This window comes from Grampus griseus, assembly GCF_964374135.1.
Source record: "Grampus griseus genome assembly, chromosome: 12".
Taxonomy (NCBI): domain Eukaryota; kingdom Metazoa; phylum Chordata; class Mammalia; order Artiodactyla; family Delphinidae; genus Grampus; species Grampus griseus.
Window position 1 is genome coordinate 14,413,381 of NC_139006.1, and position 12,860 is coordinate 14,426,240.

Here is a 12,860-nt window from a genome sequence, read left to right on the forward strand (position 1 = left end):
CCTGCAGCATTTCCCCACTTTGTGTGGTCCCTGGTGAATTCGAGGTTTCACCTGAGTGTTCAAGGCAAAGGCCTTTCACCTTGAGGTGTGTGACTGTCTTCTTTTTCTCTTCCAGATTGTATTTTCCAACTGTGTTCCGTGGAATAACAGTGTCTTAGGAGGTGCTGATAGGTTTTCTTGTTTGAGGGGAGACGGGGTTCAATGGCTGGATGAGTTTGAGAAACGCTGTGTCTTCTCTCTCGCTGTTCCAGATAAATCCTCCCTGCATCAAATATCTTAAAGGGACTGACAAGGTCTGCAGCGGAGAAGCTTACTGAAGTCTGTTTAGGCAGGTCTCTCCCAAATTTATTTAATTTCAGAATGCTTTTTACACAGAATACCAAATAGCATCTTTCAGGACAAGTTTGAGTAATGTTGTTTTTTAAAAGTTACCTCTGATTTCAAAAAATTTTTTTCTGACATGATCTGCCGGAGGAGTATACTCAGATTCAGCAGGCAGTGTTCAGCCTTCAGTTCTTCTGAAGCCCTGCAACCGTGCACAGATGGCCCCCTTCTAGTGCAGAGGCTTTAGAATTTCTTCAGGCCTAGGTTTGAGTTCTGGCCAATCCCTTAAGCAGCTGGAGCCTCAGTTTCCCCATATGTAAATGGGTGCGTGATCCATGCCTCACAGGACTGCTGAGGACGGCATGAGGTTACACATGAAATATACTTGGAACAATGCCTGATCCACTGTGTGTGGTGGGACTCTAAAAAGTGCCTCTGACTGTCAGTTGGGGAAGCAGTAGAAAATCATTACAATTTCCGTTTCTATTTCTGTTTTATCTCATTCTTTTAAATGTTTTAAATAAGGATGAACATATACAGTGAAACAGCAGTACGTATGCATGTCACTTATAAATTAAAAGTGTGCATATATTGGAGATGAATGCTCAAAACTGTTTTACTGAGGATGTGCACCAACCCTAGGGGGTTGAAAAACGAAAACCACTGGCTTATAATCCACAAGAAAGAGGCTGTGCCCCATGGAGGCCCGGGCGCGTCTGGCCTGCCGTTCTTTCCCAGCACAGAGCGCGGCGCCCACACCTGGGACCTGGTCAGGAAATACTCGCCGAGTGAAGGCAGGACCCATAATACCCGAATGACAAGGCGCATTGGCGTTCCCGCCGTGCTTCGTGTCTGGGGCTGGGTCCTGGAGAATGGCGAGGGGCAGTTCATTCAGTGCACGTGGAGCCAGCCACGAAGGTGTCCACATTACGTGGACATAGACCACCAAGGGGGCCGACAGGCTGCAGGGGGCCAGGAGGAAGAGGGCAGGGCCCCAATCTGGGGTAATAAGGAGGGAAGGAAATTCCATCACTTTGGAAGTAGACCAGCCCTTCTGATCTCTTAGAATTGAACCAGAACGGAACTTACATGTGCAGATGCTAAAGACGGGGCATCTGGTATCTTTGGCAACACAGTGTTGAAAATGTTTTGACTTTGGTACCAATATTTAAAATCCCGTTTCTTAAAAGAATCTGGGTTGCAGGGCTTTCTTTAGAAGAAAGATCTGCCAGTCCTGGGCCTAGCTGGCTGTTCAGGCTGGGCCTGAGGGGTCCCTGCCTGCTCTGGTGGAACAGTGGTCCTCAGCCTGGGGCAGGATCACCCTCACCTGTTACAGGTGAGCTTGTTACCACCTGGACTGCTGGGTCTCCCCCAGAGCTTCCGATTCAGAAGGAGGGGAGTGGGCTGAGACTTTGCATTTCTGACAAGCTCCTGGAGGACACTGATGCTACGGGTCCAAGAATCACCCAGAGCTGGGGGCATTTCTGCCAATTTGGCCCCAGCTCTCTTGGTTCCCTCCTACCATCTGTCTGGCCCCAGAGGTCTTTACTTGGGGACTGTTTCCTGCATTATCCTGGCTCTGGCATGTCTCAAGATGTTTTGATACAGCTTCCTCCTCTCTTATCCTCTCTCTCTTATCAGTCCAGCCTGGAAATGACTCAGCCAGGGTCACACGGCAGGTGAGGGCAGAGCCACTACAGGAAGCCTCTGTTTTCCAGTGCCAGGTTCCCTCCACCAGAGTCTCTCAGGCAATTCTGGGCTCTACCTGGAACTCGGGCCCAGACTCTGATTCAGAGATAACACTGAACCGCTTATCCTCGGGACTCCTCATCTAGAAAACAAGAGGGTTACGCTTGCCTGCAGAGGACCCTATGAAAGGCTATTGAGAAAAGCTAAGCGCTGTCCTCCACACCTCCTCTCTCCCTTTCGTGGAAACCAGGCCATTCTTCAGCCTCCAAGAGGCAAAAATGAAAGGAATAGTGCACCAGTGATGATAAGGTAACCTTTCTACATCCAGTTCTCACCGTGATGAGCAGTGCGTAATTGGAAAAGTTCAATCTAATCGGTACTCTTTAAAAGAGAGAGAACAAAAGAGGAAGAAACTCTGGGCTTAAATATACCTCCATGAAACGGCTCCCAAAGCCACTGCCCCCTCCCCACGCCCCCTGGGTGGAGTAGAGGTGCGATCCGGGGTCAATCCACAGCTCACTTGCGTAACCTTCTGGGGGAGCAGCTGCCACAGGTGGAGCCTCGCTGAGACCCCCCACTCCTGTCTGCAGCTCAGCCAGGGCTGTCTGGAGGGAACGATGTCTTTTCTCTCCTACGCAGCAGGGCAGGATTCTGAACCCCGTTGTCTCGGCGCTAGCTCCTTGGTGAGTAATCCAGCCGGCCCCCTTTTTGCTGGCTCACTGCCTGCAATTGAAGGAATCGATGCAGGTACTTTGGAAGGAGCCCCTGGGGGCCAAACACTCCTTGTAATAGCGTGTGGTTGTAGAAGATGAGAGAATGTCCTGAGGACAGAAGGACTGGGTGTTCCGGCCCCGGGCGTGCCGGTGCCATCGCAGTAGCGTATGCATCGTGTGAGATGATTCGGGTGAAGGACGCAGACCTGGCACTTAGGGAGGACTCGGTCAATGTCAAGTGCGTGTTTTCATGAATGTTTATAGAGTGTTTTCTGTGGGCTAGGCGCAGGCTAGGTTCTGCAGACACAACAGAGACTGGACTCTGCCGTCTTAGAGTGTTCTTTGTGTCTCTAGAAGGGGGAGGGAAAGACAAATAAGTAAACAAGCCATCCCAGACGGTGCTCAGATGTGACAGCGTGGCTGGTGGCGCGGGGAAGCGACGTTAAATAAGGTGGCAGTGGAAGGCCTCCTTGAGAAAGTGGCATTCGAGCTGAGATTGAATGACAGGAGGGTCTGTGGTGGGAACGGCTAGGCGTGGAGAGTTCTGGGTTATGGGAAGAGCAAGGTCATAGGTCCTGGCCTAAGTTCGGTGGCTTCACGCACAGGAGGAAAGCCAGTGTGGTTGGGTTAGCCTCCGTTTCCCCGTTTGTGAGGCTGGAGGATCGGACGAGCAGCTTTGACCAAAGCTTTCGCTCTGTACACATTCCAGGAGCGGAAGGTTTGGATGATGGGTCCTGTGGCCCAGCCTCCCTCCGCTGCAGAAACCACCTGTCGTTGACGGAGGGGTGGGTTTGTCCCTAGGTGTCCATTCAGCCTGTCTGTCCCTCCACCCTGCTTCAGCTGGGGCCCGTAGCCACACGGCGACTCAGTAAGGAAAGGGGAACACGAGACGGGATACCGGGCAGAGCGGCTGCCAACCTGCCACGTTCATTCACCCCGTGGGAACTACCCCATGAGTTCATGGTGGATGTGGGCGTGGAAGAGAGAGCAGTGAGCGGGAATCAGAAGCCCCCAGCTGTGGACCCTAAGCAGCTGAGACGCGGGGGTTGACCCCAGAGTCCTCTTTTGTCTGTGGGGCAGCAGGGGGCTCACTGCCTGCCTGTAGCTCTTCCCTACTACCAGCCAAGGGTCCCTAAAGACAAAGCTGATGTCTGGCCCACCGTTGCCTCGCCCAGGCACCTTGCACACAGATCCCTTTGGCCAATTATTAATAGACAAGACAGACCACACAGACTTCCAGTGAGCAAAGCACAAGTTCAGGGACAAACTGCCCACTTGGAGTCCAGCTTGGCTCATTGCCACCCGTGGGGCCTTGGACAAGTCACTTCACCCCCGTCGTAGGTAATGACTCGGGGTGACCTTGGAGAAATCACATAACTTCTTTGAGCCTCAGTTTTCTCCATCTATAAAATGGGAATAGAAGCGCCTAGGTCATAAGGCTGTTGTAAGATCATGTATAGCCAATATTTAACACACCGTGGGGCACATGGCACTGAGAAGGACGGGGGGAATAATGGATATTACGTGTGTGTGTGTGTGTGTGTGTGTGTTAGAAAATTGGTGGTGGTATATTGGAAAGGCTTTTTGATGCCAAGAGATTTAGCCCTTTTTTCTTACTCCAGAAGGAACAGAAAGAAGCCTGCAGTTTATTCTTAGCACAAAACCACCCCTTTATCTCATTGTTGTTCACACCACACTGTTGGGGCAGCTGGTTTGTTTTTTTTTCCCCCTCAGCAGTGCCTTGAGTGCAGGTGGAGAGAAGTCAGGCCAGCAGACTTCCCCACGTGACTCAGCACTTCTGCTGGGACTCGGGTTCCTCCAGCGGATCCAAATAGGAGAGTGATAAGAACTTGTGTCCAGGGAGCAGGGGGGCCTAGGCTCCTGGGGGTGTGCCCGACCCCTACTCGGTGTCAGCGTGCGGGCTAGAAGGTTGGGCCGCCCTCCCAGCCTGCCCATGAAACCCCCGAACCCAGGCATCCGCACGGCTGCCAAATCATCAGGTTCGGCATCTCTGGAGGGCGCTCTCTGTCCCCCACACTTCCTTGTCCCCACTGCACCCCACCCCATCCCGTCACTTCAGTCAAGGAGGAGAGAGAGGATGGTTCATCCCTTTCAGTAGCAGAGCCAACCCCCACCCCCGCCACCGAGCCGCTGCCATCCAGGGCTGTGGCAGGTCCAGTCAGAGGGCACCAGGGGAGGGGATCCCCTCACGCACGCAAGACACACACACACACACGCACACGCACACGCACACACACACACACACACACACACACACACACTCTGTGTCTGCGATCAGGCCTGTGTGCCAGCGCGATCTGCGTGCCTGGACTTGTTTACGGGGCCCAGGCATAACTGGCTTGCCTCGCTCCACACCTTGGTGCGCCCTCCCCACCTCCTCCTTCTCTTCCCCCTCCACCCCCACTGCACCTCGAAAGAAATTAAAAATGTGACAACAAACACCCACGGATCCCCACCAGTCACGTGCTCCTGGCGCGGCGGAGCGGGGCGGGGCTGCGGCGTGGAGGAGTAATTGGTGAACCCGAGGTGAATGAAATAATTGGAACAGTGAGGTGTGAGTTTGTTACTGAAGTGTGAGCAGAGTGGGGGAGGGAAGGAGGGCCACGTTTAAAAGCCCCGTATGTCCTCTTTATTCACAGCTTCTGATACAGTAATTGCTATTTTGTGGTTTCTATTATCTACACAGTGGGGAGCATCCGTGTCTCCTTCCCAAGTGGTAGAGTCTGGGCTGGCGGGGGTTGGGGGGGGTTGGTTCCTGGGTGCCCGGTCATCTGCCTCCCTCTCCGGTCCCTGGCGGCCCTGCCCAGCCATGCCCAGGCCTCCTCTCCCAGGAGACGCGCAGAACTTCCTGCAAAAGCCGCTCTTGAAAATGGCTCTGTGGGCTTTGCTGTCAGATGAGAACTTTAATAATGGCCGGTATTTATATATCGCTTATCTCCAAGGAGCTAAAGGTACTTCATCGATTCCCCCGCCCCAGCCTTTTTTACCTTTCTTTTTCTTTTTAATTCTCTTTTGATCTCTCTCTGAGATCATTAGTATCGGCTTTATTTTTTCCCACCCAGTAGTTCCACAAGCAACTGAAGCCATCCCTCCTGAACTGGGAGGGAAAGCTCGCCTGAGTTTCGAGTCCCAGGCCGTGGGGCTTGGGCAGGTCACTTGGCCTCTTCAGCCCTTGGTTTTCTCATCTGTAAAAGCAGGAGGCAGCGACTCTTACCCCACAATCGTTGTACCTAGAAACGGTATATTTAAAAGGCCTAGCACTCCACAGGCACTCTGTCATTGGCCACTGGGGTGACAGCCGCAGTGACGGTCTTGAAGCTCCAGCCATTCATTCCGGGGCTTCACGGGAATCGGGAAGTTCGTTCTAAGATCTAACCCTAATCTTCCAGCTGCTCTGGAAGCCCTCACTCTTTCTTGTCGTGAGGAATGGTGGGATTTTTTAAGCTCCTAGGGTCTTGGGACACAGCATTTCCTTGGCCATGCAGATGTCTGTCTGGACACCCCAGACGGGCAGTGACCTCCCCCACGGCCCCCCAGCTCCCTGGTCCCCACCCTCACTCCCTCGTGGATCGAGGATGCCCCTCCGTCCTGGCTTTTCCCTGCCAAGCTCCCAGATGCCACTTCTCCAGGCCACGTAAGCATGGCTCCTTTAGCTTCTCTCATCAGCTTTTTTTCTCCACCTTTTAATTATTTTCCTCGCCTTTCTCCGGACCCTCAGCTGCTTACCATGCATACAGCGTCCACAGCTTGCAGTGCACTGCAGAGAGGGAGGAATTAACCTCACCAGTCTCTCCCTCTCTCGGTCTCTCTTGCGTACACATACGGGTGAGGTCCCCAGAAATGAGCCACGGCTAAGAAGAACTGGGCAGCATCAAGGGACGGGAAGTTAGAGCCCCCGTGGGCAGAGGCAGGGGGTTTGCACCCAGTGCAGGCAGGAGGGACTGGGTCTGAGTCGACCTCCCTTGCCCTGGGATCTCGGGCAAGTCACTGGACCCCTCGGAGCCTGCACAGCCCAATCCTAGCCGTCCCCGTACACGGCCTTCCTTCTTCATTGCCAGACAGGGCCAAGCCTCAGAATGAAAGCCCCGCTCCGGAAAGTGGCTGGTCCCCTCCAGATAACTGAAGCGGGTGAAACATCGCGCAGCACAGAGAGCTCCTCCAGCTTCGCATCAGACACTCCCAGGTTCACACTCTGGCCCTGCCACCTACTCGCAAGAACCGCTACCTCCCTGAGCCTCAGTTTCCTCATCTGACAATGGGGTCGGTGAGACCAATAGTAATTAACATTTGTGCTCTTCATATGTACCCCGTGGCCTGGTTCGTGGAATCCTCACCACCACCCTCGGAGCGTAGGTGCGACATCCCAATGGTCGCGTCCGCCTTCCAGGGCTGCTGTTTCTTCGGTCCAAAACTACCTCCAGGCGTCCACTGTGAGCCAGGCCTGGGGCACCTTACTGCGGATCCCGTGATGGGCAAGATAGATGTGGTTTCCACTCTCGCAGAGCTGAATTCCAGCCCCAGGGGAAGGCAGAGCGTTCCCCAGGCGTCCACACCGCAGCGCCCTGAAGCACGGTGGGGCCTGACGGCTGGGGGCACATCCGCCCCCACCCAGAGCAGGTCAGCCAAGACTGCTCACGGAAGCCGAGGCCTGAGAGCCTGGAGGCTGGGCCGGGGGTGGAGAGTCAGGCAGAGAGACCGGCCCACCCCATAGGTTGTCTGTGGCCGTGTCTGCCCAGCGCCCAGCATGACCCAGACACACAGCGGGTGCTCGGCAAGGCCTCCCTGTGCCCTTCAGCCTCCTGAGACCAGGTCTGAATCCGTCAGATACACTGTCCCCACAGTCCCCGTGACTCTGAAGAACTTGGTGCCAAAGCGCCATTTATGTTTACCCAAAGGAGCCTGCCAGAAAATACGTGCGTCCCCTGCCCTCCGTGTCCAAGGCCAGCAGGGCTTCGCTGGAAAAAGAGGCAGCGTGTCTGTCGTGGGGCGTGTCGGCCTTTAGGTGGCAGAAGAAAGCAGGGTTTGTGGGCAGGACTCCGCTGGGTTCTCCCACCTCACCTTCGTGTTGGTCCCCACCTGCCCAGCCTCTGGGCCGCTCCAGGTGGGCCACGAGCCCCAGCCGGGGGCTGGGATGACTGACAGGCCTCCACTGCCCATCCTCTGCAGCCCCTCCCCTCCCGGGAGGCTGGCCGTGGAGCCAGCAGCCCAGTTTCCGTGGCCTCTGCTCGGAGAGGCGCCAGGAGAGGGAGCGGAGCTGCCGGGGAGAGTGCCGGGGAGACGTGCAGATTCATTTTGAGGCTTCATAATGCTGCATTTACACACCGTCCTGCCTCCAGAAATTGGGCGGGCAGATGCCTGGTCATGCCGGCAGGGCTGCGGGTTAACGCCACAGATTCAGCTTAGATCATTTCACGAGAGCTTACGGCCTTTACTGTGCCTTTTGCCCAGTCGGTCTCTGGCCCCAAGGCATCCTGCACCATCGTGTGTAGGTGCGTGTGCCCGGGTGCCCACAAGTGTGTGTAGATTTTCAAATAAAATAATACCTCTTTGCAGATGCCACGCACATTAAATATTTATCGGCAACAATTTGTGCGTATATGTTTGATAAATGGACCCGAGGATGGGCTGGGGGCGGGGGAGTGAGAGAGGAAAGCAAGGGAGGCCCGATCCTTTTGTCCGGGAATTTCTCAAAGGTTTATCCAGGGGGAGAGGGGGCACTGGGGAGATGGTTGGAGGCCGTGTTTACCTGTCCCTGCTGGATGCGGGGGGGCGGTGGGGAACACCTGCCTTTTCTCCTCCAGAGTCAGCTTTGCCTGACTTTGGCTTCGCAGATATCAAAACCCTGAGGCAGGAGTGGGGTTTGGAGGGTGTGGCTGTGTGGCATTCAAGTGCCAAGCGCTGAAGAACCATCCCAGGTCCCGGATCTGGGAGAAGGGACTCACCCTGCTTACTCAGTCAGATTCGTGGGGGTCCGTGGGGAGTCCGTGCTAACCCCGAGTCCGGGGCCCTGGCCTGGCCAGTGCCTCCCCAGCCCAGCCATGCGTGCACGGGGCTGCATCCCCCTTGCTGAATATTCATTCCCCCCACCCCCTCACCCCCGGGAGGAACGGCATCCCCAGTCTGACGGTTCCCTCCCTGCTGGCGTGATGGCCAGGCCGGAGGGGGAAGGCCACCCGGGCCCCCAGGACACGTGCTGGCCAGTGGGGAGCTGACACTGACACGAGTGTTCGTGCACGTGGCTGTGCACACGTACCCGCCTCGTGCATCTGCGGGCACTCCTCTCTTCTAACTGGAAAGGGTTAGCGGGTGAGAATCGGTCCTGCCTCCCCCCGCCCCCTTTGCAGGCCTCGATTCTGAAACTCCCGTGTTTTTATTCCCAGCACCTTCGGGGAGCTGAAGACAGTCCGCTTGCCGAAGAAGATGACGGGGATGGGCTCGCACAGAGGGTTCGGCTTCGTCGACTTCCTCACCAAGCAGGACGCGAAGGTGAGACCAGGGCCCCTCCCTCCCGGCCTCTCCTTTCTGGGTCCTTTGTGGGAGAAGCAGCAAGGCCTCTTAACAGACGTGGGCGCGGCCCCCACTCCCCATTCGGATTTTCTCTCCCCTCCACTCCCCAGCCCTGCTAATTTACACAATGTCCTTGGAAGAAAAGACCATGGGCCTTGTGTTTGGAGGAAGGGGCAGTTCTGTGTCCCGGGCCGCTCCAGGTCAGACAGAAAGCGTGGGAGATGCTGTGCAGAGTGTGGAGAGGAGCCAGGGGACAGCGCTCGGAGAAGAGGCCGCCAGGCACCCCAGTGGGAACCCGCGGGGACAGCTCTTTCCCCTCTTCTTCTGCTGGTGCCTGGGGCTTGTGTTTTGTGCTGATTTCAGGTGCACTCAGGCCAGGCAAGTGCTGCTGTGTGTAAGCACGTGTACGGAATTCCTTGGAGACAGAACCACCTTTTATTTTTGAAGCAAGGCAGCCTCTCTGGGTGTGGGCTTGGCGCAGTAGGTCCGGGGTCCTCGTCCTCCGCGGCAGCAGACCAGGGGCAGAGGCTGTGTGACCGGGGTCCGCGGTTGCTGCTCTCACAGTCCCAGGTCAGGATCCTGGGGGGAGGGGGCCATGGCGCTGTCTTCGTGGGCTCCCTCCGAGAGCCTGTGCCACAGGCAGCCTTCCCCCGTCCTGGCCTGTCTTCCCTTGAGGGTGCAGTAAAGCAAGGGGCACGTGTCACTAATGGCTGGGATCCCCTCCGCCTCTGAGGAGGCATCTTCAGAAAAGCAGAGTATTTGTTGGAATCACACTCTTGGCCAGCAGCAAATTGGCGTTGCCAGAGGCCCTGTGGGTGGAGCTGAAGGTGTCATCTCAGGGACACAGCTGCGGCCTTTGTGGGCCCTGGGAACACGCACAGGCAGAGAGGGTGCCCCAGGACTTCAGCAGGCCTGCCAGCCACCTTTGTCTCAGCGTCTTGAACTCAAGTGCACGCTTTGTTGACACGTGGCCATGTTTGTCCAGACATCTGCGCCTCTTTCTTCTCGGCTGGCAGTCTTCCCCTCGCCTCCTGTCGTGACAGGAGGGACCACAACCCCTGCGTGCAGCCGGCCCACGGCCTTGACGCTCACCAGCAAGGCAGGCACCTGCGGGGTCCCCCCGCCACTGGCTCAGAGAGAAGCCAGGGAACAGCCGTCCAGAGCACTGCACTTACTGCTGGCTGCTTGGCTTCCCCGGCCCTGCCCTGTGCCTCAGTCTCCTCATCTGTAAAATGGGAATGATGAGAGGTCTCACGCCCACAGGGTGAAGGCAGATGGTGACACGGGTCCTGGCACACGGTGCTCGAGATGAGTGAGCTGTTTCCTCCTCGTTCCCACCAGCCCAGGTCCCTTCAGAGCCCTCCATCTGTGGACAGGGAAGAGAGGGGTGCAGGCAGCGCTTCCTGCACTGCGTCCGTCTAGCCCTGAGCTTCTGTGAGTGTGTAGGACCATTGTCATCTGTTTTATGTCAGGGTTCCTGTGTGAGACTGCGATTACGGGAGAAATGAAGGGGGATTCACTCCCAGCCCCAAGAAAAATCTCTTATTAAGGACCAGTGCGAGGGCTAGCTGTTAGAGCACAGACTCTGCTGCCCGAATCCTAGCCCTTACCTGCTATGTGACCTTGGGCAGGTGACTTACTTTCTACGTGCCTCAGTTTCCCCCCTTATAAAACGGTAATAGAATTTCCCTCACCGAATCGTTGCGAGGCTGGGATGAGATGATAGTCTTAGGACGGGATCTGGCCTCCGGGAGCTCCGTCTGTTAGCTGTGATGAGGCGGATGGTGATGGTGGTGATCTAAGAAGAAGGGAAGGAGCAGAGAGAAAAGTTGTCCACGCCCTCCAACTAGAAGCTTCTTCCACGCGGCAGCCTCCCTCCAGAGCTTGAAGTCAGAATTAACGTGGCTCTCGCGACCCAGAGGGCTAGACCAGGCATGGACTGCCAGCCCTGAAATTCCACGCTCCCGTCGCCAGGATGCAGTCAATATAGCTTTGTTCCCTGGGGTCATGGGAACGGGGCGTAGGGGGGAGATGCTCAGGTAGCCGGGCAGTGCCAGTGCCCGCTTGGCTAGCGCCTGGCGCCGGAGGCCAGGCTGCAAATGTTCTTTGCAGAGCCTAGCACAGCCTTCTGCTGACTTATGGAGGTGGCTCCTCCCCCTCTGTCCCTTCCAACCTGGGCTCCAGGAAGAGAAAGGGCAGCCGAGGACGGCGAGGGCTCAACCCACACCCCCTCCAGGACGGGCTCTTGCGGCCCCTCACCTCCGACAGGCGGTAACCTGGCTCCGGAGCTGTCCCGGCCCCGCCATTCCCGCCTCTCACCGCACCAGGACGGGCCCTCTGTGCCGCCGCTGGGCGAGCTGGTCTCCCATGAAGTCTGAGCCCATCGGGAACGCACCTCTCCCGCAAAGATTCCTTTGCTCTTTTTGCTTCCCGGAGAAGCTGCCGTGACTTTTCCTTCTCCTTCTCCCTGTCTGTCTGAAGAACTTTATTGTCCCCCGAGTGGAACATTTAGCGCTCTCCACTGAGCCATAGAGCGTGCGCGCTCCATGTTGGTGAATAGAATTCTGAATATTGTAAATATCTGGTTAGCTCGAGGGCAGGCGTGAGTTTGAAGAGGGAAAGCAATGCTGGAAGGAGACATTGAGTTAGAAACCCCCAGAGACCCTATTTTCATTTCGAAAGAAGGAACTCGTGGGAATCCCAGGGCTGGTACGGGAACCTCCAGGACCCCCAGTTTCTCAGGACAAGCGCCGCCCACCACCCCACCACCACCCCCAGCGGTTCTCCCTTTGAAGCGCTTCAGGGAAGAAGACCTGCTTTAGAAATCCTTCCCGGGGCTTGACTGAACCCTGACCACTCGCCTCCCTCACCGAGGGCTTCACCCCTGCTTCCTGCCGTGGGGCGTCCTCCAGGAAGAAGTGGTCAGTAACTCTTGTGGCGTCAGAGCACTGGAACCTGGAGGTGTAAGCCTCCTGTGCCCCGGGGCGCCAGGCGGTCCTCAGAGGGGAAAAGAGGAGACAGGGAGGAAAAGATGAGGGGAGCGGACACATATTAGGGGGAGGAGGCAGGGAGGGAGTAGAGGCCGATGGTAGAACCTTGGGTCTGGAAAGCAGTGGAGAAACTAGCAGTTTCCAGGCTGGGCTGTGAACCCGGGGATGTGACTCAGCACAGTACTCTTTCCTGGGCACCAACCAGTCCACTTTGCCAGCTGGCTGAGGAGAGAATTAGGCACCCTGGTTGGTCCCTGGAGGCATCCGCTCAGCACCCCCATCTCTCTGTGGGCCCCAAGCACGGGTCATCTGCGTCCTCCCCGCCCCCAGGGACCCTGAGTCTTCCGACCTTGCTCCATGACCCCGTGTTCCACCCCGCACATCCTCGGGAACTCCGTCATCCGTCAGGCCCCTCTGGGTCAAGCACACGCCCCAAACAGGGAAGAGAATCCTAGCGCAAGGCTCCACGAAGAGCTCAGGGTAACCAGGCAACTGATGACAATAGCCAGAGGCGCCCGCGAGCGGCCGAGCTGGCTTTGTGTGTGACATGTACACCGTACACGCATTGTCTCGTCCCAACCTGCAGCAGCCCCGGACTCAGCTGGAGATTTGCATA

General features: G+C 56.5%; 1 protein-coding gene across 1 annotated transcript in view; it reads left to right on the forward strand.

The window, feature by feature from the left end:
* RBM19 (RNA binding motif protein 19) overlaps positions 1-12,860 on the forward strand; it is a 121,324-nt gene that overhangs the window by 79,142 nt on the left and 29,322 nt on the right. Inside the window, exon 22 of the mRNA XM_082668403.1 lies at positions 9,128-9,233. Within this exon, the coding sequence (XP_082524529.1) occupies positions 9,128-9,233 (106 nt within the window). The remainder of the gene's footprint in view (positions 1-9,127; positions 9,234-12,860) is intronic.